This window comes from Ictidomys tridecemlineatus, chromosome 15 (assembly GCF_052094955.1).
Source record: "Ictidomys tridecemlineatus isolate mIctTri1 chromosome 15, mIctTri1.hap1, whole genome shotgun sequence".
NCBI classification, from domain to species: Eukaryota; Metazoa; Chordata; class Mammalia; order Rodentia; family Sciuridae; genus Ictidomys; species Ictidomys tridecemlineatus.
The window spans coordinates 48,346,522-48,372,433 of NC_135491.1; the positions used below are offsets into that span (position 1 = coordinate 48,346,522).

Genomic DNA, 25,912 nt, shown 5'->3' on the forward strand with positions numbered 1-25,912 from the left:
GATATATGCAAAGTAATTAAGGGAGAAAATATTGACTATACTTTTACAGAAGAAATAACTTGGGGTTAGAACTTTCAAGAATCAAATTCTGTCTTAGCATGTATAATATCTCCAAACGCATAAATATATCTGCTGAGGACACTGGCTGCCCTGTTAGATCTCAAACTCTCTTAAAACATTCTAGGTTTAGATGAGGCAAGCTGAAGCAATGGATAATGAGATACAATCTTTACCAACTACTGAAAGGTCAAGAAATTCAGGTTTTTGCTGTTTAGTTTCTTACAAGTTGCTTACCTGTAAGAGGAAACCCTAAAAATCCAGAAGTCTAGAAGGCTCCTAGGGAAATTCAAGAGGGATTAATAAGAGTTCTTTTTAGAAAACTGAGTGAATCGTAATTTTGGAATTTCAGAATTGTAAAATCTGAATTCATTCCTATTATATGTTAGGCACTTTGTATGCATTACTCAATCTTCATAACTGCTAGGCAGATATTAATCTGTTTCATAGTTTAAGAACCAAAAGCTTAGATCAAGCAATTCTAATAATGGATAGGGCTGAGATTTGGAATCAGGCTGACGACAAATTTGGCCCACTGAATACAAAACTACCATCACCCCAGGAACAACAACAACAAAAAATGTTAACTTTTGAAAGATTTTTCTGAATTAGCATTGCAAATAATAAAATGGCTCACAGACATTACTGCTTGAGGCCAAGAACAGAGTTCCGACAATTTTACTACATGAGAAAGGGGAATTGAAATATGGCTGGGAAGGTGAGTGACGTTTTGTACACGAGGTTGCGGAAGGTCGTGAGCACCTCCAGTTAAAGGAGAGAAATACTGCTAAGACGAGTATTTTGAACAGTTGGTTCAATGACTTTGAAAGTGGGGGTGGTAGGCCAGTTTTGGAGTAGAAAGAGGAAACATCTCTGAGAGGGAAGTTCCAAGAGCCACCTTCCCAGTAGGGCTGAATCCCGTCGCCAATTGACAGGTGCAAGCCCCACCTGCCCCTTCTTCGGCCACTACTAGGAGGGCGGTTAGCAGCAAATCCCACTCCCTATGCCCTAGCCTCCAAATCCAGTGTGACTGGCAGCGGAGGCCCACTCTGCAGTGATACCGGGTTCCACCCGCCCAGTGCCCGGCCGCCCGCAGGTAGGGATGTAGCTCCGCGGCGCGGGGTCGCGCCGCGCCCGCAGCTACGCAAGTCCGGCGGAGATGCGGAGGGCGGGGCCCGGGGCGGGGCCGGGGCCCGGGGGGCGGGGCCGCCGGCGGCTCGCGCGCGCGGCCGAGGCTCGCGCGCCGTCGCGCGGGCCAGGCGTCCCTGTGCAGCCTCGTCCGCCGATGGGGGAGGTGGAGCCGGGGCCCGCGGGCCCGCTGGAGCCCCCGGAGCCGCCCGAAGCGCCCGCTAACCGCCGGCCGGGAGGGATCCGGGTCCTGAAGGTGAGGCGGCGGGCGACTGGGCGGACTAGGGAGGGAAGGAAGAGGGTCGAGGCCGCCCCTGCCCCGCCTTGTGCCGGAGGCAGCTGGCGACCCCCGCCCCGCGTCAGCCAGTCGGTTCCGTGGCTCGGCAACCCCACACCTGGCGCGGGGCACCACTGTCCGAGGCGAGGCCTTCGCCTGGGGGCTCCCAGCAAAGGCCTCAGCCGCGTCGTCCCCACCGCTGCCCATCCCTGGCCGGGCGCCACCCGCCTGGCAGGCCCACGCCTTCGGGCCGCTCGCCGCCGCCGCCGCCCACCGGCTCCTTCGCCTCCCTGCGCCCGCCTCTGCTTTCCCCGGCAGCTCCCGGATCCGGGGGCCGGCTGCTGGGGGCTTCGAAGGCGGGGCACTCCTGGCTGGAGCGGGACTGCAAGTACGTAGGGTTCTCCCCGGACACCTGAAGACATCACCCCAGCGGGAGGATGGCGGCGGTGATTGGCCAGGCGCCGCGGTGTGCGCGGGCTGCGCCGGGTGGAGCGGCACACTCTGCCCTCGGGGTTTACTATCCAAGTTCCGACCCAGAGCAGGGCTCCGAGACGCGGCGGGGGAGGCGGCCCGCCCCGCCTGGAGGGAGAATCCCGGGAGGGAGCTGCTTCCCGGGGACTCGCTGGGCGTGTTGCAGAAGGGAGGAGGGGCTGGGCCGAAAGGGGCATTCCTGCTTTCGGGACCGGGTTGACAGTCCGGGGAGACCGTAATGGGAAAGCGGTTATGCAACAGGCAGCTAGCGGGGTGTTTTGGCAGGAATCGGGGGAGTAGGAGGATATGAAAACAGGGGTGAGTGGAACCTTGAAGATGATGACAAGAAGTTTAAATGCAGAAGGTATACAGAAGGCTGGGAGGGAACGGTAACGAAGTCTAAGGGGAGAGGTTGTAGGAGGCTAACTGGGTGTTCTCTACTAGCTTTTGAAATAGTTGTGGAGAAATTTTTCTGTAGGTCAAACGTGTAAACTACGAGTCCTTCCAGAGGTGGAATGGAATTCCTCTAAGACTTATCTAGAAGAGGGATCGGCGAGATTTAAAACTTGCCAAGGGGAGGAAAGATCTGGTGTGTTACAAAAATAGCTTGCAAAACAGTGAAAATACATGATGTTAAAAAATACATTGTCATAATTGTTAACGTTGTCTTGAACATATTTTCTCTTTAAGGTCTTTGGTAGGACATCACAAAAATGAGAAAAAATTAGATTTCATGGACCTAGTGACTCCATGAAGTATCATAAACCAGATCTCTAAAATGTTAAACATTGTTTGTTAAGTTTTTAATGTGGTGACTTAAAAAGCTTTTCATCATTTATTCAGACTTCTTCATTAACCTTAAACCTATTTATTGAAATTTATTTACCATACATTGGAATACAATTTCCCAAAGTCTTTTGGATATTTAAAACTATAAAGTCACAAAATGTAAATTGTGCATGAATTCAATAAAAACAGAAATTCAACTGCTTGGGTTATCAGGGAATGGCAGGTCTGAGAGCCAGGTAATGCCTTCTGGCCTAGCCTAGAAGGTGAAGAATTTTGGGATTTTTTTTTTTGGTGGTGAGAGAATTGAGAAATGAATTTTTTTTTTTAATATTTATTTTCTAGTTCTTGGCGGACACAACATCTTTGTTGGTATGTGGTGCTGAGGATCGAACCCGGGCCGCACGCATGCCAGGCAAGGCGCGCTACCGCTTGAGCCACATCCCCAGCCCTTGAGAAATGAATTTTGTGAGAGGAATTGAGAATGAATTTTGTTGAAAACAATTTTCTACTGGTTCCCTTAAGTTCCAATTTGGGGACCATTTGAAAGAGTCCAGTGATCTTGATTCTAGTGCTGAGTTTCTGTTGTGAGAGGCTATCTCTAAGACATTTGCATAGTTTGATTTACTGCACATAGTTAACACTTTAATCCTTGCAAATAAATGTGATGGTCATAAAGAATAGGTGCTAGGTGTTCCACATACAGACATTTTCTTAAGTAGCAGAGTGGCTGACTCTTTTTGTCAGCCACGGAAAAAGAATGGGTATATAAACAGATGACTTTCTGAACTGGGAAGAAAGTCATAATTGCTCACATATTTTTCTCTGAAGATCCTTCAGAAAAGATTTCCAGGCTGCAGATGTAGCTCAGTGGTAGAGCATGTGCTTAGCATGTATGAGGCCCTGGGTTTAATTCCCAGCACCAATAAAACAAAACAAAACAAAAAATCTTTTCATTCTATTTGTAACTCTTTTTTACTTACTATCAAATAAAGAACATCATTTTTATCATTTAATATAGGTCTTCATAAAAATCCAGACTAGGTCAAGGTCCATCTTTATGGGGTTTTGGCATATTTCATTTAAACTATTGCTCCCTGTGACAAACATGGTGTTGCATGCCTGTAGTCTTAGCTACTCCGGAGGCTGAAATGGGAGGATCACTTGAGCCTGGAAATTCAAGTCCAGTCCTGTCTGGGCAACATAGTGAGACTACATCTTAGGGGAAAAAAAAAGTTTCTCAAATTGCTAAGCATAGGATTAGTAAATATTTCAGTTTTTTGCAATTTCAAGATTATGGAGTTTTAAAACTCAGTCTGAAGAAGATATGAAGTTACAGCTAATCTAGTTGATGAGTGCCATGAGTTTTTTTTTTAACAATAGTTTTTATTTAAATAATGTGAATGATGGTTTATAATCAATACCAATTGGGTTTGTTGTTTTTCAGAGTCAGATTTATTTAGGAGAGCAGTTAAACATTCAAGGGATTCAGAATGTAGGCTGTCTCAGGGAAGAGACTTTTGTTGGGGATAAAGTAAAAAATATATATTCAAAGGACAATGTTGCCATTGAGGGACATTGAAGAGGGAGGGAGAAGCTTTGGGGAAAACCAAGGAATACACATTCAAGGGAGAATGCAGTCCATTTCCAGTAAGAGAAACAGCCAATACCAAGACATTTTGATGACTGAAATATTTTTCCTCTTCCTATCTCATTTCACTCATACGTCCTAAAATATTCCAGAATATTTATATTCCCAGAGATGAGTCTTTATTGTTTTAGTATTTCACACCCTGCTAGAACTCACTATACCTTGTTTTCACTATGCATATTTTAGAGTATGTAGGCACCTTTTGAACTGATTACAGGCCTCATATTCATCTTCATTAGTTAAAAGTGTAAAAGTGAAGCAGTAGGTTCTCAATTCATGGCTTATTAAAAAGAAGTTTTGCTTTCTAAAAGGATCTTTAAATCTTAAATATACTCTTCATACTTGTTTGTTGTGAGGAGTGATTAGAGTTGTGCCCTCTTTTAGGTAAGTTTATGATAACAGCTTTTATATTAGAGTAAGGGAGAAAATTAAGTGTTTTCCATCCAGCAATTCCAGTGGAATCCTTATTCTAAAAGCTGACGGTAGCTAGAGGATAGTATCATCTGCAGTACTGGTTGCTAAGAAGGCCTTTCCAGCAGTTCCCTGATGCTTTAGGTAGTGGAGTAAGACTTTCCTGAGAAGAAAGAAGCATTAGGTAATTCAGTTATTTCTAATAATAGCAAAATAGTATGTCTAGATTGTCCCTGTAAGACTTTGCATATTATTCAGGCCTTTTTAGTGTCATTGATCAGATTCAGGAGATTCAAGCTCTAACTTAGCTGTTTGTCTTCACAGGGTAGAGTATATCATATGGGTTGGAGACAAATCCTCTGATTTATCTAAATAAATTTAGATAATTTATTAAATAAATTTATTTAAAGGATAACCAATAACATATTTACATATATTTTGATGAGGTAAAGTTCCTTAAGGAATTTAATTGTCTTAAGGGAATATAAGCATACTTACGAATGATTGGTAAAAGTTCTTGCAAAAAAAACTCATGTGTGAACTAATATAATACTTTCTGGGGGTTTTCTTGACAATTCTAAGATTGTGAAGTTCACTGGGCTGTTATTTAACCTTAGAGAGTTTTTTTTTTTTTTTTTTTTTTTAAGAAACCCTTTGGCTGTGGACGGTGGCACATGCCTGTAATCCCAGCAGCTAAGGAAGCTGAGGCAGGAGGATCACAGGTTCAAAGCCAACCTCAGCAACAGCAAGGCGCTAAGCAACTCAGTGAGAACCTGTCTCTAAAGAAAATACAAAATAGGGCTGGGGATATGGCTCAGTGGTTGAGTGCCCTGAGTTCAATTCCTGGTAGTAGCGCCCCTGTCCCTCCACTGGCGTGGGGTGGGGCGGTGAAGAAAGAAAGAAACCTTTTGGTGGTTGTGGAATAGTATCTGCTTGGCCTTTCTCTCCACTTAATGTAGAAAGCAGAGCTTTTTTATGTAAATATTACTCTCTCAGTAGAGTACTTGATAGACCATTTAATGTTTCTCAAAGATTAAAAAGTAAAGAATATTCAAAATTAACCAGTAGTTAACCATTCAGTGATTAACATTACTGAATGGTACAAATATGATGGCCCTTGTGTGTATGAAATAAACACTTGAAAACCCATTGTTAATTCTGAAATGTTCAGCTTTGAGAAAATACACTTGATGGCAAAAGAGAGGCTTATTTCCAACTTGTAGCAGGGATTTATCCTACTTCTGTAAAGTTAAATCCATAATATTCTTCAAGATCCGCAAAATGATGAGTTTGCCCATATTATCCTAAATGTAAACAATGGGGTCATTCTTATGCTTGCTTTTCTTTCTTTCCATGTGGGAATGCCTGTTAGCTTTTCCTTCCTCTTTCTTTTAGAAATTTAATTTTAATTTGATTTTAACTCTCAATAATTTAATATCGGTGAAACTAGCATTTGCTTTGTTTGTAGGTATTGCTTTCTGTTTTTCTTTTTTTTTTTTTAAAGAGAGAGTGAATTTTTTAATATTTATTTTTTAGTTCTCGGCGGACACAACATCTTTGTTGGTATGTGGTGCTGAGGATCGAACCCGGGCCGCACACATGCCAGGCGAGCGCGCTACCGCTTGAGCCACATCCCCAGCCCCTGCTTTCTGTTTTTCAATGAAGCATACTAGTGAAAATATTTTATTTACTCCCTTTCACTTTGTAGCTTATACAAAGAAAAGATTGTAGGGTTCTCTACAAAAATGGATACTGTTTTTCAGTTTGTTCAGCATTCTTTCAGAGTTAATTGAGCTCAAGTACAGATTGTGTATAAATTCCTGTGATGTCAACTCAGTGTCTGCATATAACTCTGTGATACTCTGTTAAGGTACTATAATAAGCTCAGTGGAGGAGAAGAAATATGGAATAAATGACAATATTTAGAAGGTGAAGAGGTTCTGCTAAGGAGAGAGTAGTATCATTAATTCTTTCAAGGAAGCAAGGAAGTAGAGATGGGTGAGTGGGATGTCTGAATAGAGTTAAAAGAATAACTTGTCACATGAACAGGTGGAAGGATTATGTTTCAGTCAATCACAACATTGTGGAATAGTGTATTTGGGGAGCTGTAAATAGTTGGATATGACTGAAAACAGAGTGAAGGGCAGTAGGAAATGAAACAAGAGAAATATGTTGGTTTACTTATCAGTGGAAATTTCTTTTTGATTAAAGAGAGAAATGGTCCATCATAAAAATAGAACAGGCAAATGTTGATTTATACATTTGTTATATTGGCTGTAGCAGTTGTTTTTGTTTTGAGATAGCTTGACTTCATAATACATATGTGAATTTCACATTCCTACGTTATCAAATGCAGCATTAATTTTTTGGAACATGTCAGAAATGGAGAGACTATTTGTGCAATATTGTGCCAATACTGTACTTACTTATTTGGAATATGAAGCAGAGGGTTAGGACCCTAGATAAACTTTAAAATATTCATAAGTAGACATGTTCAGGCAGGCACAGTTACACATACCTGTAATCCCAGCTACTAGGGAGCCTGAGGTAGGAGGATCACTAGTTTGAAGCCAGCCTGAGCAGTTTAGGTAGACTTTGTCTCAAAAAGTAAAAAGGGCTGGGGCTGTAACTCACTGGTAGGTCATCCATGGGTTCAACCCTAGTTCTGGGGATGGGGGGAGACATGTACAAAAATGTTTATTGTAGTTTTTTTTTCCATCATGAAACTTTGGGGAAAACAATGACTACTGTCAGTATTACAGTGGTTAAATTGCAGTGTATTCATATAATAGAATATTATTTTAACAACTGAACTGGGTATATTAACATAGATATATCTTTAAGTCAGTATTGAACCATATAAAATTGCAGGATGATGCTGGGGTTGTGGTTCAGTGGTAGAGTGCTTGCCTAGCTTCTGTGAGGCACTGGGGGGTTCGGTCCCCAGCACCACATAAAAATAAATAAATAAATAAATAAGTAAACAAATAAATAAAATAAAATTATTGTGTACATCTGTAACTAAAAATATTTTTAAAAAACTGCAGGGTGAAATATAAGTATGTTAAGATACAGATAAAGTTTTAAATCAGGTAAGACAGTACTATAAATATTTATTAATATTCATGTATGACAAAATGTATGAAGTAATAAATACCAAAGACACACACAGAGAGAGAGAGAGAGAGAGAGAGAGAGAGAGAGAGAGAGAGAGAGAGAAAGAGAGAGAGAGATAAGGGGATTGTAGTGGGGTTCCGTAACTTCAACTATATATATAGGAATGAATTGTATATATTTGTTTTAGAACAATGATTTGAACAAAATATGGCTAAATGTGAAAAAAAATATGCAAGTTGAGTAATAGGTACATAAGTACTTTGATTTTTTGTTTGTTTGTTTGGACACTTTACTGAAAAATAGAAGCAGGCCAGAGATCATCATAGATGGAAGCATGAACAGCTGGTGGAAAAGAAAGTTATTGTCCAGGTTAAGAATGGGCATGGCAGAGGTGGACGCTCCATAGGAGAAAGGGGATAGTGGGGCAGAATTGGTGAATATAAAATACATGGAGTGAGGACTGAGCATGTCTAATTCAGTAAATGTTCTAGCTAATAATTTATTTTTCTTAATTTTTTTAGAGAAATATGAAACGAAATGGAAGCAGAAATTGTTTAAATAGGAGAAGTAGGTTTGGTTCTCGAGAAAGAGACTGGCTGCGAGAAGATGTGAAGAGAGGCTGTGTTTACCTTTATGGAGCCGACACGACCACTGCCATTTCAACTACCACTTCCTCTACTGCTTCCTCCTCTTCCTCTGACTTACATCTTGTCCTTTGCACAGTGGAGACACCAGCCTCAGAAATTTGTGCTGGAGAGGGAAGAGAAAGTCTTTATTTACAGCTTCATGGAGACCTGGTTAGGTGAGATCTGAATTTATCTACTGCAATATAAGTTGCATGTGTTTCTGCTTAGAAGTGGACTTTAGGAATTTAATCATGCTGGAACTTATATTGATTATGGAGTCAGTAGACTTGAAAAGATTTGTCCCTAGAATGCTGACTTTATGATTCTTGAATTTAGAAACTATCATGAAAGGAAATTGAGTTCTTTTATTTGGAATACACTAAAGTTCTGATATCTAAATTTAAGATAAGTTTTTAAAAAGTTAATTATTTTGAGACAGGCACTGTAGAGCATGCCTATAATCCCAGAGACTTGGGAGGCTGAGGCAAGAAGATCACAAGTTTGAGGACAGCCTAAGCAACTTAGCTAGACCCTATCTCAAAATGAAAAGGTCTGGGAGTATCTCACTGGTAGAGCACCTCTGTTTAGTGCCCAGTACAGCAACAGAACAAAATAAAAGTTAATTATTTTAGAAATTATAAATAGAATGAAATTGAAATGTATAAAATGGTATAGAGTGAGAAGTAAGTCCTCCATTGTTCCTTGTGCCTCAGCTACCCAGACTTTTTCATGAAGGTGGCTGTTGTTACACATTTCTTATGCATTGTAAGGATATTCTGTGCTACTGTAAGCATATAGGACCTGGTCTCAAAATAAAAAAGAGCTGGGGATATGTGCTATAGTGCTTAGCATGCTCAAGACCCTGGGTTCAATCCCTAGTAATACACACAGAAGTTAATAAGCATATACATAGAGTCATGCATGAGTATGTGTGTTCCTATTATATATATTTAAAACTAATGATGCTGTATGCAGCACATTGTTGACTTAATATCACCAAGAGATCTTTCCCTATTAATATTTATACAGTTATCATTTATTTAGTGGCTATAATAGTGTTCCATTTTATGGGTCCACCATAATTTTAGCCAATCAACTATTATGGCCATTCAACTTGTTACCAATTTTTTATGCTTACAAACAGTGCTACAGTGAATGTCCCTGTATCTTTGATGTCCCTTATATGTGGATGTCTCTCTGTAGGATAATTTCCTAAAAGTGGAATTGTTGGGTCAGTGATATGACAATTTATAATTTTGATAGGTATTGTCAATTTCTTCTTCATGGATGTTATATTTCCATCCAAATATAGAAGTACACCCATTTTCCCTTTCTCCAGAATATGTTAGTATTAAATTTTATATGTAGATATAGATATATGCATGAGGACATATCCGCTTATACATAGAAATGATTGTTGGGCCTCAAGCATGTGAGGCAAGCACTTTACCACAAATTATAACCCAAACCCCTTGACTGTGTTTAAATTAGAGAATCATAAAGTTAGCATTCCAAAGTCAATTCTTTCCAAGGCTAGCTTAAGGCTAGCAAAACTGAGGAATTTTGGTATTTCATTGTTTTATGTTTCATTTCTCTTAATAAATGAAGTTGATAGGATTTCCACAGATTTAAAAGCCATTCATATGTTAAATGTTTTATATAAACATAAAGAAAAAGTCTTATAGTCTTATATTGTGCATATGAATTCTTTTGAGTTTTTTTTTCTTTCCAAATCACTATTAATTCTTAGAATTAGACAAAATCAAATAAGAGTTCTTTAAATGCCTGACCATAGGTGTTTGGTGTTCCTCCTTTTCTGTAATAAAGAAATGTCTTGAATTCAAAGCTGTGGGTGGATTCATTACTATTGAAAGCGAGAAGGGAAGCTCCCACTTACACCTTGAAAGTGGTAATAATAGTAGCACCTCTAACTGAGCTAAAATTGATGTCGTTATAAAGGTGTAAACTGGAGTTTACTGTGTATTTCTTTTAGAATTTGGACTAATTCTTGAAAAAGTAGATTAGCATTTGAATGTTTTCCTTGTTCACAGTTAACTACATTTCCTAAATCCATTTGTACAACAAAAGGATCAGACTAAGGGTGATCCTTAGGCTTTTCTAAATCTTAACACTGATTCCGATCTAATTTTATCAGGTGGAAAGCCTTGACCTAGATAATAGCTGCTAGTGATTGATTGAGTTCACTTATTTAAGCATGTGACTTACTCATGTGTTTTCTAATGTATATGTATGCAAAGATGTTAGGAATGTGGAAAACCCCAGTGTTGGTTTGCTAGATGTAATATTAGGTAGTAGTTGTGTAATTAAGAATTCAAATGTGGTATAGTTTATTTATGTAAATCTAAATTAAAAAGTAGAATGTTTAACTTTCTTATCTGTACCCGAGGTAGAATGTTTAACTGTTTTTATCAGTTTATAATAAAATAACCCTTTGAAGATATAATTCATTAGAAAATAATGAAAACACAATTGAACAGTGGTTTGAAAGAATGGGTATTCTTTTGTTGCTGGAGTAGGAGTTTAAGAACTTATCCAAGTAAGAATAATGGTGATGATTATGATGATGATAGATCTTAGCTGATCTTAGCTTGCTTGTGCCAGTCAGTGTACAAAGTGCTTTATACACATTTTTCATTAAATCCTTATAATAGGGGCTGGGGTTATGGCTCAGTGGCAGAGTGCTTGCCTTGCACATGTGGGGCACTGGGTTTGATCCTCAGCACCACATAAAAATAAACAAAGATATTGTGTCCATGTATAACTAAAAAAAAATTAAAATAAAAAAATCTTTATAATAATTCCAAGGGAGGTAGTCTCATTCCTTTTAGGTGAGGAAGAGACTTTGAGAGAAGTCCAGTTACCTGCTCAAGGTCAGGAAGGCATGACCAGGCAGTTGAAATACCTAATATTCAAGGTAGATGATAGACTTCCTTTTTTCCAATGAAGATCCTGCAGGAGAGGAGAAGCTGCCACAGCAGCTCCTTTTACTCAGGTTTACAGCTTAATCATGCCTATTTCATGATCATCTGATCTCTTACTCAGCTGTTAATTGCTTGAGTTCAACCTTATATTATCTAATCTAAGGAGAAGGTACTTTCTTCGGAATAGCCCTTTATAAGATAGATGACAATCTAAGGGATTATTTTAATTAAGAATCTTTTTTGCTGAATTCAGAAATGTAGTATGTGTTCATTGAATATATATACTTTATATATATTACCTGTTTAAATTTCAACAATCATATGAGTTAAATATTATGTCCCTCTTATCACTGAGGAAAATGAGGCTTAAGCCTTGCACTGAAGAATAATCAGCTGGGAAATGGTAGAGCTGGGATTTGAACCCTAGCATTCTGATGTCAGATCTCATTCTCATAACTTATATTGGTAACATTTTTCCCTAGATCTTTTTTTTTTTTTTGACCATACATTCACTTTGTCCCTACCTTTTTCTCCCTCCCTCCTTCTCTCTCTCTCTCTTTTGTGGCATAAAGATTGAACCCAGGGGTGCTCAACTACTTAGCTACATCCCCAGCCCTTTTTTTTAAAGCATTCATTTTTTTTTACCTTTATTTCTATTTATTTCTATTTTTATGTGTTGCTAAGTGTCGAACCCAGCTTCTCATATGTGCTAGGCAAGCGCTTTTCCACTGAGCCACAACCCCAGCGCTCCTAGCCCTTTTTTTTTAAAACTGTAATTTTTTTATTCATTTCTTTTTAATTTTTTCTAATTAATCCCAGCCCTTTTTGTTTTTATTTTGAAACAGGGTCTTGCTAAGTTGCTGAGGCTGGCCTCAAACTTGTGATCCTTCTGCCTCGGCCTCCCAAGTAGACATATACTTCTTCATAATTTTCTAATAATTACATATTTGGGCTTATATCATATATTTAATTTTATATTCTCATACTTCACTTAATCATCTTAAATTCAATGTTATTAAAAATTCTTCAGATACTAGTTTTAACAGCTATAGAGTATCCCATTTTATGGCTATACTGTAAATTATTTAAAATTGAGAGATAATATGCAAAAATGCTATAGAGGTTAGATTCTAGATTGAGAGTGTATGGGTTCAAATTCTGGCTCTGACATTACTATATAAATATATAATGATCAGTGCCTTGGTTTACTTTTTTGTAAGCTGGAAGATAATAATATTTACATTGTGTGAGTTGTTATGAGGATTAAATTATGTGTTATACAGATTAAATGAATTAATACATACCTGTAAAGTACTGCTTAAATTGTTCATTTAGGAAGCTTGTGAAAATAGATTTTGATTCAGTAGGTGTGGGAGAGGGCCTGAGATTGTATATTTCTGTTAAGTTCCCAAGTGTGATGTATTATACTTTGATTAGTAAGGGAGTACATGATGCCTGGCCCCTACCTTTTTCTATGGATTACACCCAGGGCCTCTCACATGCTTTGCATGTGTTCTACCACTGAGCTACACCCCAGACCCAAGTACTCAATAAATATTTCCTATTAGGGTTGTTTCAAATAATTGAACTCTTTAGTAGTGTTGTGTAGATTAAACCAGTGCCTATAAATCTTTACATTTCTGATTTTTCCAGGTGGGGCCTAGAAATGGATTATAGGGACTAAAATCTTTGGTTTCTCTAAATCATTCTTTATTTCCTCAACTTTTTTTACATTCATGTACTTGTCACTTAAGTATGAGTGAAAGTTTCTGACTTAATAGAAGTTTAGCACTTAAAGGTGCTAAACTTTAAGCACTAGAGTGATACCTGTTAGTGAAAGTAAGTCTGCCCATTACTAACAAACCACAGTGTGCCCCCCACCCCATTTACGTGGCAGCGGACAGGTTTTTTTATTGTCATAACTGCTGGGGAGAGTCACCAGCATTTAGATTTAGAGAGTAAGGAATTGAGAGGATTAGGGTCTTCATAGTGTAGGATAGCAAAGAATTGTCCTATACCAAAAGCCAGGAACTTCCCACTGGGAATTACTGGTTCCATTCCCTTCCCTCCCCACTCCACCCCTTTTTAAAAAATTAATGTGAAACAGACCTAGAGTCCAGGTTGAAAGTGTGATCCTCAGGCTGGCTTGTGGTAGAGCTGCAGTTAGAACACCCACATCTAACCACCCAGGCTATTCCTTGCATTATTCTTTGTGACCCTTTCTTTTCTATTGAACTGTCAAGTGATAAATGATACTGTAGTAAGGTTAGTGTAATCATTGCCTTCTGTCTGAAGGGTTGTAAGGAGATCATATGTAATAAAATGGATTGACCTTTGATTCTTAATCACCAAAATGACTTAAAATTTCTAAGTGTTTGATAGCCATCTTTAAGATAAGCTGAGAACTAATAGGATGTTTATAGCAGATGATAATACTCTTGCTATTTGGGATTGAGTTCTAGGTCCCTTTTCTGTAATTGACTTGTTGGGTAACTTCTGAGTCAGCAAAATTTTGTTTACAATGCGCATGCACGCACACTTTTTTTTCTTTCCCTTTTTGCCATGCTGGGGATCAGACACTTGGCTTTGCACATGTCGGTCAAGTGCCGTACCACTAAGCTACAATCTCAGCCCTATTTACCATATTTTGAACTGAACTGATTACCCATGAGTACGGGAGAATGAGGTTTTTTTTTTTTTGTTTTGTGCTTCATTCATATTTTTGTACTACTTAAAAAACTGTAAAAGAATGTATTATAAATACAAAATTGGAATATAAATAATTTATTTTGAAATAATTTTTAAATATTTTAATACTTCTGAAATCAACATGTATCTTACTGTTTATGGTAGGTCACAATTTAATTGGCAGTGTTTTTTCTTCCTTAATGGTTATTCTGACACCCTAGGGTTTACTGCAGGGTACTTCTGACACTGATCCCCAGGGTTAGTGTTGACTTCAAATATTAAAGGGCATGGTCTTGGTGTGTGTGATGTTGCACGTCTGTAATCCAACCTACTTAGAAGACTGAGGCAGGAGGATCCTAATTTCCAGTCCAGCCTAGGCAACTTAACAAGATCCTGTCTCAAAGTAAAAAATGAAAAGGGAGGGGGATGTAGTTCAGTACCAGTACCACTGGGCTTCAGTACCCAATACTACTAAAAATAAATTAATAAATAGAGGACATGGGTCCTATTAAGATTGCCCTATTCCAGCTGCTCTTTGAGGGTCTCCAGGCCACTTGTATTTCTGAGTAATTGTTTACAGATTTGGAAGTTCCTACAACCCCCTTGGATTCAATAATTTGGTGAAAAGACTCACAAAACTCAAAAAGTTCTGTACTTACAGTTACAGTTTTAATATAAGAATACAAATCAGAATCAGCCAGCTGAGGAGATACTGGGTGAAGTCTGGAAAGTCCCCTGTGAAGAGCTTCTGTGCCTTCTCCCATTGAATCTGGGTCTGTTACCCCCTGGCACTTCACCAATCAGAAAGCTTTGCTGAACTTCAAATGTTTATTAGGGCTTCATTATAAAGTCATGGTTGCTTGGATCATTATCTATGTGCCTGAACTCAATCTCCAGCTCCTTGGTTTCTCTACCCAGGTCAAGTTGGCACCAATCCTCAACCTTTCGTGACTGGCTCCCATCCCGAGTCACCTTGTCTCCTAGCTAGTAACCTAGCATGGGGGGTGGGGGCCTTTAAGAAACTGTCAATAGCAAAGACACTCTTCATTCAAGATTTAGAATCTATCTCCAAGGAACCAGGAACAAAGGACAATAATGGTGCATAAGACATAGTGTATCTTTCAAATGATGGTATATTAGTCATTATAAAATAATGATAATTTTAAAACAACCTTTTTAGGTTCCATGGTATGGCTAAGTTGACATATGAAGTGTTTTGAGCTCTCTTCTACATAAATTATTTTAGTTGCATAAAATAATGTTTGTCTAAAAGATGATTGATTTTGTAATGAAACTGATACAAGTTCAAAGGCTGATGTCATTATGTACTTGTTGTGTGACTCTGAATCTTGTGACTCTCCCAACCTCATTTTTCTTATTTGCAAAATAGCCATGGTTTTGTAATATTTTAAATACCTTCAGCAGTGTCAAGTGTAAGTATCTGTATTATCATTTGAATTTTTCATGGTATTGTTGATTTAACATTTGCAGATTTTATCTTTGTAGGTGGAAAGGAATTGAGTTTTAATCCGAATTTGATGTAGGAATGCCACAGTGTTTTTTTCTTAGGTCTTTGATACTATGTGTTACTCCATGTGTTGAATTTTAATAGTTTGTGCTTTTGCTTTCTACCATTACTAGAACGTTTGTGTGTGTGTGTGTGTGTGTGTGTGTGTGTGTGTGTGTGTGTGGTGCTGGGCATTGAATTCAGGGCCTTGCACATACTAGGCAAATACTGTACCTCTGATCTACATCCTCAATACATAATTAGAACTCTTGTGAAATAATACTTAGAATGAAATTTACTCTTGCATGTATCTTAACTATGTGCACTGTTCAGAATAAGAAATACAGAAAAAATATTACTGTTGGCTAAGAGAGACAATCTGCTGTTGATACATTGCTGCATTGTGTGGCTGTTTTTTTTCATTGTAGGTGGACCTAATACCTTTATTTTATTTATTTATTTTTATGTGGTGCTGAGGATGGAACTCAGGGCCTCATATGTGTGAGGCAAGCACTCTGATATTGAGTCACAATCCCAGCCTGGGTGGTGGTTTGATGAGAAATAATCATATGCACCTATATTCAGATTTACATGGACTATAGTATTGCCAACCTAAAGCAGTACTACAAGTAGTTCAACTGCTAAATGTAACTTTTTGTAGCTAGCATTACTATTTTCTACATTATTCTATTTTGCAGTATATAATTTCTCTTTGATTTGTGAGAAACTTAACAAATAGTAAATTACTAGCCTGTTAAACTTTTGGAACTTTGAAACAAAAAATTAAGCTGCAAGCATATTATAGCATTTCCCTCCCTGATACTCTACTCTCTTAAGCACATGAGTTTAATGAGTAAATGGAATTAATCTTTCATTTTACTTGTTTTTGTACTTCTTTAAACGTTACTTATTTACTCATTTATGCTAAATTAATGAGAGCAGATATGGAGATCTCTTTTTTTTTTTCTGCCATCAGGGAAAATACTTTAAGTACAAATATGTAAAGAGGATTTCCAAAATTTTTAAAAAAATATTTTTAGTTATAGTTGAACACAAAAAACTTTATTTTATTTATTTATTTTTTTATGTTGTGCTGAGAATCAAACCTAGTGCCTCACACGTGCTAGGCAAGTGCTCTACCACTGAGCCACAACCCCAGCCTGAGGATTTCCAAAATTTACAGAGCCTTTTTTAGGCCAGGGAATTTGATCATGTAAAATATATAAATTAGTGTTTCCATTTCTCTAAGTTTTCTAGAGAAAAATAGGAAAATTGAACAAGCAAGAGTTAGCTTGAAAGTATAATTATTTCTTGGTCCTGAATATATGATCATTATATGGAATTATAGTATTTAAACACATTGAACTCTATATCCTGCAATAGTAAGGTTTAGGTGGAATTTGTATTATATTAGGAAGATGTCTTGAATATTCCAGAGATTCTTTTTCTATTTCTTTTTTTTTGTCTTTTGGTAGTGGCAATCAAACCCAGGGCCTGACACATGCTAGGGAGGCATTCTACCACTGAGTTACATCTCTAGACATTTTTTATTTTGAGACAGGAGTCTTGCTAAATTGCCCAGGTTGATCTTGAACTTGTGATCCTCCTGCCTTAGACTCTTGAGTAGGCTGGGATATTAGTTATGTGCCACCATGCCTATTTAGGTGACCTGAGTTCTAAAAGAGGGTGATAGTCATGTGGCCCAGTTTGATTCCTACAGGAGTCTCTTCCAGCATATTTCTGATAGATGGCTCGCTAGTTCTGTGAGCAATTTTGAAAGACAGTGTGTTTGACTATTGAGCATCACTAGTTATTAAATCCTTCCTCATGTTTTAGTTCAAATCTACCTATGCAACTTCTCATTGTTACTCGTCCCATTCATAGGAGCAATATACAATAAGTTTTATTCTTCTTGACATATAATGATATAGCTCTTTGCACCTTCAAACTCTGTTTCCAACTTCATCTTCCTTCAGAAGATGGTTAGTTTACTCTGCCAATATGCAGAATATTAAAAGTTCCTCTTAAAAATAAAAAAAAAATCAAAATAAAAAAATTTTTTTTTCAGCAAAATTCTACCATTGTGCTGGGAAAATGCCTCATGAATGCCATAGACCCTTGTGAATTTTTGTTTCCCTTTGGCTAGGGATTAATTGATGTTTTTTCACTGAAAAGCTTGTTTTCACTTTCATTAAATTCAATATTTATTGATCTTTATGAACTTTATTTCCCTTTGGCCTTTGGTTCTTTGTAGTAGTTTGTTCTGAGTTTATTTTACAGTTTCTGGAACGTAAAAGACTGAAGTGAGTAGCAGACGGTTGTTTTATTTTTGTCATTTTTGCACATCAGCTTGATTTCTATTCCTCAGTTACCGTTTTGATGCAGTTGTTTACATGCAGCTTTGTAGTGTTCCTGTTTCATTACATTTTACTTAAGTATTATTGCCAACAGCATTTTACAGTTTTTTAACTATCAAGTACAGATGTCCTTTTTATCTTTTTGCCATGATGAGAAGTATATAATTTTCTTCTAATCAACATAATGCAGTTCTAATCCTAAACTTTTTTAGAATTATAATTGTCAAGTTTTTTTAGAATTATAATTGTCAAGTTATTGTGAATACTTTGTACATGTAAGATATTTTACTATATACTTTGTTATGCAATATCTTGTTGTAACTAAATAAATTTAACAACACCTCTTTGAGTTAGATTTTTATTGCTTATTCCCATTTTACTGATGAGGAGTTTAAAACAAGAAGGGTAAATAATTATACAGTGGCATGCAGTTGCTAAATGGTAGACTCAGATCCAGGCAGTCTAACTTGTAGCCCATATTCTTAGCCCCATGGAAGCAGTAATTATAGTTTGCTTTCTGATAAAAACATTGTGAGAGATCTGTCTTGCTGTTTTGACTGGTATAGCTAGCACCTTCTGTCCACATACAAGTTGATCTTTTTGTTTTAAAATATTTTATGAGTATTTTATTTATTTATTTATAAGTCTGTTTGATTTAAAATACAGTGTCACCAGGGGCCATAAATGATTACCAGACATTTTGGTTTTATCTTAACTTTTAGTGAGGATGATTCTGGGGAATTTATTGGGCTATTCATTCACCTATGAAGCTGGTAGAATTATATAGCATCTGAAACAGTAGATAACCCTAAAGTCTACACCTATGGTTGCTTGTGTAACTTATATGAAGACAGTTATGGCCAAGTATTACCTTTTACATATAATAATTTTACTTCCTTTAAAATTCACCAAAGATTTTCAAAGCATTCTGCAGGGTCTCAGAGATTCTTTAAAGGCGTATTTAAGGTCAAAACTGTTTTATAATAAGATATTAATTTTCTTTTTCATTTGCAGTCCCTCATATGGAACTTTCTAGAGACTGGGACATGATATCTCAACAGAGTGAAGACAGAAGCAGATTTGAGAATTCAGCTTTCTTATATTAAACCAGTGGTTAAAGTTACAAAAATATAACTCACTAAACATTTTTATTTTTGAAAAAATTTTTAAAAAATTTAAAAATATTTTTGTTAATGAGCTTATTATTTTAAGGCAAATGAATAAATCTTTGGAAATTCTTAATTTTAATTTCTAATATATTAAAAATCTTTGGAGTATGCTCCATGTAAACAGAAGCCCTTTGAGGTTCTCAAAGAATGTAAAGAGACTGAGCTGGGTGTGGTGGTACACTCCTGTAATCCCAGCAATTTGGGAGGATACAGCAGGAGGCTCACAAGTTAAAAGCCAGCCTTATTAACTTAGTGAGGCCCTCAGCAACTTAGTAAGACTCTGTCTCAAAATAAAATATAAAGAGGGGAAGGGATGTGATTCACTGTTTAAGGGCCCCTGGGTCCAATTCCTGGTACCTACCACCTCACCCCCCCCAAAAAAAAAAAGACTAAAACTTTGAAAACCTCTTGTTTAGTAGTTGTATCATATGATACTGAAGGAGATCTTGACCTAGAAATTTAAAAAAAAACAAGTGTATCAAAAGATTAAAAAACTAAATGAAGGGCTAGAAATATAGCTTAGTTAGTAGAGTGCTTACCTCACATTCCCAAGGCCCTGGGTTCAGTCCCCAGCACCACACATACACACACACACACACACACACACACACACACACACACACACACCCACCAAAACAAAAGAAAAAAATCCCCAAACCTAAATGAAGCATTTTTATTACTTACCAAATGTTTTTCTTTTTATTGTGTGAGCAGGAGACTGGAACCCACTGAACGACCTCTTCAGATCGTTTATGAGTACTTATCCAGGCTGGGATTTGAGGATCCTGTACGCATACAGGAGGAAGCTACAAATCCTGACCTTGGCTGTATGATTCGATTTTATGGTGGTAAGAGTTTATCAGTGGCTTTGTGAATATCTTCACTACTTTTAAGTTGATTATTTATGCCTCCATCTGCCTTCAGCTTTTTTTTTTTTTTAAAGAGAGTGAGAGAGGAGAGGGAGAGAGAGAGAGAGAGAATTTTTAATATTTATTTTTTAATTCTCGGCGGACACAACAGCTTTGTTGGTATGTGGTGCTGAGGATCGAACCCGGGTTGCACGCATGCCAGGCGAGCACGCTTCCTCTTGAGCCACATCCCCAGCCCCTGCCTTCAGCTTTTTAAAAATATTTTCTCAGAATCTATTTTTGACCTAGGTAACTAATGTAGTTAAAGACCATCAAGCTACAAGAAAAACAAAGGGTTAGGGAGTGAGGGAAGATTCTAAAGTATTAGCAGTAGTATCTTTCCTTTATATTTTTTTGTTCTTTTATTTTGTTAATTTATTAGTTATTTTTAAACCTTTGCCAGAATTGTGATTGAATCATTCTTTTAGTATGAGTTATGTTTTCAAGCTCCTGGTAAAGTCTGTGAACTTTTGGATAGCTCAATAGTGTTGAAAAGTAGTGATTATCATATATGACTTGTCATTTGATGAATGTCAAATTTGTATATGGTGAATTCATGGGTTTTAAATCATGGATTTTTTTGGGGGGGTGGGGTGGGGTACTGTGAATTGAAATCAAGGGTACTCAACTACTGAGCCACATCCCCAGCCCTGTTTTGTATTTTACTTAGAGACAGGGTCTCACTGAGTAGCTTAGTGCCTCACCTTTGCTGAGGCTGACTTTGAACTCAGTGATCTCCTGCCTCAGCTTCTGGAGTCACTGGGATTAGAGGCGTGTGCCACCACTCCTGGCTTAAATTGTGGATTTTTAACTTTGTCTTCTCTTCTGTACATTCCCTACCTGCCAGACTGTTTTTCCATTTTGTATATATAAACGTGTGTATCTTATTTTAATAAGTCTTAATTTTATTGATAAATATATATTTATAAATATAAATTTATATATATATATTTATATATATATATTTTAAAATACTGGAGATTAAACATAGGGATGCTTATCCACTGAGCCACATCTCCAGCCCTTTTAAAAAATTTTTATTTTGAGTCAGGCTCTTGCTAAGTTGCTTAGGACCTCACTAAGTTGCTGAGGCTAGTCTCAAACTTGCGACCTCCTGCCTCAGCCTCATGAGTCATTGGAATTACAGGTGTGTACCACCTCACTTGGCTAAAATGAGATACTTTTACGAATGTATCTAATTCTATATAACCTACTAATACTACCACTAAGTAAAATTCATTGAGCACTAACTGTATACCTTTATACTAATGAATTGTCTAAATTACTCATTATAGTCATGCTGTAGTAGCTACTAAACTGTTTTACAGATGAGAAAACTGAAGTAGAGTTTAACTATGCTCAATGTCATATTATTAGCAGGTGACAGACACATTTGACCCATAACAGTTTTGAATTTATATGACTCACTTACCAAACAAGCCAGGATAGTTAATTTATTAATGTATATAATCATGTGCTAAGATTCTTTGTTCTCCCCCTCCTTTTTTGATTTAGTTTTTTCTGTATACTTATTTTTGGTTTTGATTGCTGTTACTGGGGATTGAACCCAGGGCCGCTTAACCACTGAGCCACATCCTCAGCCCTTTTTATTTGTTATTTTGAGACAGAGTCTCACTAAATTGCTGAGGCTGGCTTTAAACTTGTGATCCTCTTGCCTCAGCCTCCTGAGCCACTGGGATTACAGGCACATGCCATTGTGCCTAGCTCTGTATGCTTTTTATTTATTTATTTTTAGATGTTGATGGACCTTTATTTTATTTGCTTATTTATATGCAGTGCTGAGAATTGAACCCAGTGCCTCACAAGTGTGAAGCAAGTGCTGTACTGCTGAGCTACAACTGCAGCCCCTAGCTCTGTATAACTTTATAAAAAAATATTTATTTTTTAGTTTTAGGTGGACACAATATCTTTATTTTGTTTTTATGTGGTGCTGAGAATCGAACCCAGTGCCTCACGCGTGCTAGGCGAGCGCACTACCACTTGTGCCACATCTCCAGCTCCCTAACTTTTTATTTTCCCTAACTTTTTGATATAACTCTTAAACATATGATAAGTCAGTTTTATTTAATGCACTTCATATTTTACTTACAATTTTTGTCATAGTGCTGTTATATGTTATAGTTGATTAAAAGTTGGTTTAATTTTATTATATTACCATTAATTTCTGTCTTTGGGAATGGTCTGTGCTCTGTGGTCTTGCTTTTGTTTTGTTTTGTTTTTTTCCTTTTGCTTCTGTGTAATGATCATTCTGGCAAGATTTTTTTCCTTTTCTCATTTACCTTTGGCTGCAGCATATTAATATTGATCTGTAGCATATTAATTTTTTTTCTTTCTTTTTGGTTAAATATTCTGATTTGCAGCTATCCTGTATCCAGCATTTGAGAATTAAAAACCCAAGGAAGAAATAAGTTTTGAAGTTAATTCTGGAAATAAATCCATGTTAAGGATTATTATGATTAAAGTCTAAGTAATTTTTGTATTTCTTAATTCTTAGAGCATTATAAGATCTTAAGCACTATAAGATCTAGGGCCTGGCTAAGTTACTGAGGAAGTTATTTCACTTATCACTTATGTAATATAATACTATGCAGTCCTAAAAAGATTGGGGTTGATTTTTTTCTTTAAACTGAAGTGGAGTAGTTTTCATTATCAATTAAGTTAAAAAGAAAGGTACAGAAGAGTATATAGAATATGTTACTTATTATCTAACAAAGATAAGAAAATATACATTCACAGACATATATAGTTCTTAAATTCTTGAGTGATATGAGAGTGAATGAACAAATGAAGGAGTAAATTCCAGAAGAGGGAAATATAAATAAAATCTTTTGATAGTTTATGGGGGGAAATGGTTGCTAGGTTAAAGTTAAATCTGAGAGAATTCATTAAGATTAATTTGAGGAGTGTACCTACTTAATGTCATATAACTTGGTTGAAATAAAAATCAACTTGGAATAGTTATATGCTCATTATCTGTGATTGAACCTGAGTTCTTCATTATACATTTTTATTCTAGAATGGAAGTTAGGCCTTAACCAGTGGACTACTTTTTACTCATTGTTGCATTCAGGTGTAGTGGTCAACAATTGGCTTTGGTGCCACTAGTTTTCTGCCATCACTAGATAAATTAAAGGATGACCGAATTTTAATATACCCTTAAGAGGATATCCTAGTGGAGTCTATGAGAATACCAGTTTATAGTACTTATATTTGTTAGTGGTATTGATAGGGGGTGTTAGGGAACTTCCTATTAACTTAAGAGAAGTTAGTATAATTTGAATGAGAAAATTTCAGAAAAGAGTTTTTTAGCCAGGTATAATTGGTGGCTAATGCCTGTAATCTCAACAACTTGGGAGGCTAAGGCAGAAGAATTGCAAGTTTCAGGCCAACTTAGTGAGACACTGTCTCAAAAAATAAGTAAACAAATAAACAGGGCTGGGGTTGTAGCTCAATGGTAGAGCACTACTGGACTCAGTTACCAGTATTGAGGCGAAAAGAAAGAAAGGAAAGTGGTTTGTAAAGTTAATTATTCTTAAAAATTGGCAGTATAGGGGCTAGGGATGTGGCTCAAGCGGTAGCGCGCTCGCCTGGCATGCATGCGACCCGGGTTCGATCCTCAGCACCACATACCAACAAAGATGTTGTGTCCACCGAGAACTAAAAAATAAATATTAAAAATTAAAAAAAAAAATTGGCAATATATGCATCTGGTACTTAAACCAAAAGATAGGTAGGTGGGTAGACAGGTGAGTCTATAGGATATCTGTAGGCCTGTAACAAATTGCCTCAAAGCTTAGTGATTTGAAATAATAATGAATATTTGTTTTCTAGTGCCTGTCGACTGGAAATCTAGGAGCGGTTTAGCTGGTGCTTGGGTCTGATGAGATTATACTCATCTGAACATTTTAGCGGGACTAGAAGATTCATGAATTTCAATATGACTCACTCAGGGTTGTTACAGATCTCAGTCCTTGCCAGTTTCTTCTTATGTAGACTTCTTCATAGGGCTGTCTGTTTTCACAGCCTCCAGTGATGAGACATATACATATACCTATGAATGCATGTGTACACATGGAGGACTCTGTCTTTTTGAAAAGTCACCAAGATGTGGACTACTTTGTTTATTAAGAAGTGAGTCACTAAATACAGCCCCACTATATAGAGGGAAGGGGGAATTAGACTCTTTTTTTTTTTTTGGTACCAGGGATTGAACCCAGGGGCACTTAACTACTGAGCAACATCCCCAGTCCCTTTTTGTATTTGATTTAGAAGCAGGGTCTCACTGAATTTCTTAGAGCCTTGCTAAGCTTATGAGGCTGCCTTTGAATTTGGAATCTCCTGCCTTGGCCTCTTAACCACTGTGTCTGGCTATACTCTAACTTTTGAGTGAAAATATCAAAGAATGTGTGTGATCAAAGCTTAAAATCATTGCAAAAAGTATTCCTTCCCTTTCACCTTTCTCCTCATGTTTTTCAGTTCCTGAACCCAGAGAAAACCGCAGTTAACAAAAGGAAAAATGTTTTTAAAGTATTCTTTTTGAAGCAAATAGCTTAGTAATCAGCTTTAAATGTTTTGTGTAGAGACTCCTGATGAGTCAGCTTAGTTAGAATACAGTGTTAATGAGGCCAAGGTCATGAGGGCCTAAGTTCAAACTCATTTATATTGTATTCTCTGGTAATAAAAAGTACTCAGTATCCCAGGCAGCCTTTAGGCAAATGCCAGTTATCAGTTGGACTGAAGAGGGAGTTCTGGGGCAGAAGGGCATAGAGTGGTACTCCGTGAAATTCATAACAGAAAGTCTAGTGAGTTGCTTAGCTCCTCGCTTTTTGCTGAGGCTGGCTTTGAACTTGTGATCCTCCTGTCTCAGCCTCCTGAGCTTCTGTGATTACAGGAGTGTGCCACAGTGCCTGGCCCTGCCTGAATGTTTCTTTACCATGTTCTCTGCACACATTGTTTAAACAGTTTTGTTCAAAGAGTATAAATACAAAGAAGGCAGACACAGAAGAATCACATAGTATCTTTCTATATGTTTAAAGTTCAAAACCAGGTAAATCTCAGCCTTTTTGTTGAGAGATGTGTGGCAGTACTACTGTCTTTCTGTCCAAATCTGTTCTCTCTTTCTTCCTTGGTAATAGAATTGTAGTTGGCATATTATTGCCTAGTTCCACCTCATCTCCCAACCTGTCTCCAATTAGTTGTGCACCTGTGACAACATTTTCTTCATGGCATGGAGTGGAATTGATGAGTGCCACTTCTGTACCTGATCTCTAAAACTTCCAATGAGTGCTTCTCAGTGTTCTTTTCTGGGGGCTAGGATGGCAGTGATTCAAGTAGTATTTGAAATACAGTGTTGAAACTGGCAGAGCCACCATCAACCTGAGTTTCTAAATGACAGTATTGACTTCTGGTTATTCAGAATTCCCAACTGGACAGAAATAACTGCCTGTTGTGTTTGAGCCATCATATATTGTTTGCCATAGCAATTTAATATAATGTCATAATATAGGTTGTATACACAAAGACAAAAAACATAAAGAGAGCAAAGAAAGGATTATTATAAAAGTCAGGGGATTAGCTAGTTTCTAGGGTTCAGGGGGAAGACATTATTCTTACAAGTAGAATTTTTGAGTCATTACATACCCAAATTTAGTCAAAATTTTAAATTTCGACTAAATATTCCAAATTATACAGCAAGGCAATGCCAGTATGTACTTTTTGGCATTCTCATTTGAGAGTACTCATTTCCCTTTGCCAATATCAGGTATCATTGTTAAAATTAGTCTTTGCCCCAAATTG

At 37.3% G+C, this 25,912-nt stretch overlaps 1 protein-coding gene across 4 annotated transcripts in view; it reads left to right on the plus strand.

Moving 5' to 3' along the window:
• Window positions 1–1,283: 1,283 nt before the first annotated feature.
• Phlpp2 (PH domain and leucine rich repeat protein phosphatase 2) overlaps window positions 1,284–25,912 on the plus strand; it is a 70,825-nt gene continuing 46,196 nt past the window's right edge. The window contains exons 1-4 of one of the 4 annotated variants that reach the window (XM_078032625.1): window positions 1,284–1,441; window positions 8,420–8,700; window positions 19,902–20,035; window positions 24,140–24,247. In XM_078032625.1, coding sequence (XP_077888751.1) covers window positions 1,343–1,441; window positions 8,420–8,700; window positions 19,902–20,035; window positions 24,140–24,247 — 622 coding nt within the window. In that variant the 5' untranslated portion in view covers window positions 1,284–1,342. Of the gene's footprint in view, window positions 1,442–2,145; window positions 2,298–8,419; window positions 8,701–19,901; window positions 20,036–24,139; window positions 24,248–25,912 lie in introns of those variants that run through there. The other 3 variants (XM_078032626.1, XM_078032627.1, XM_040280181.2) reach the window with 3 other exon arrangements.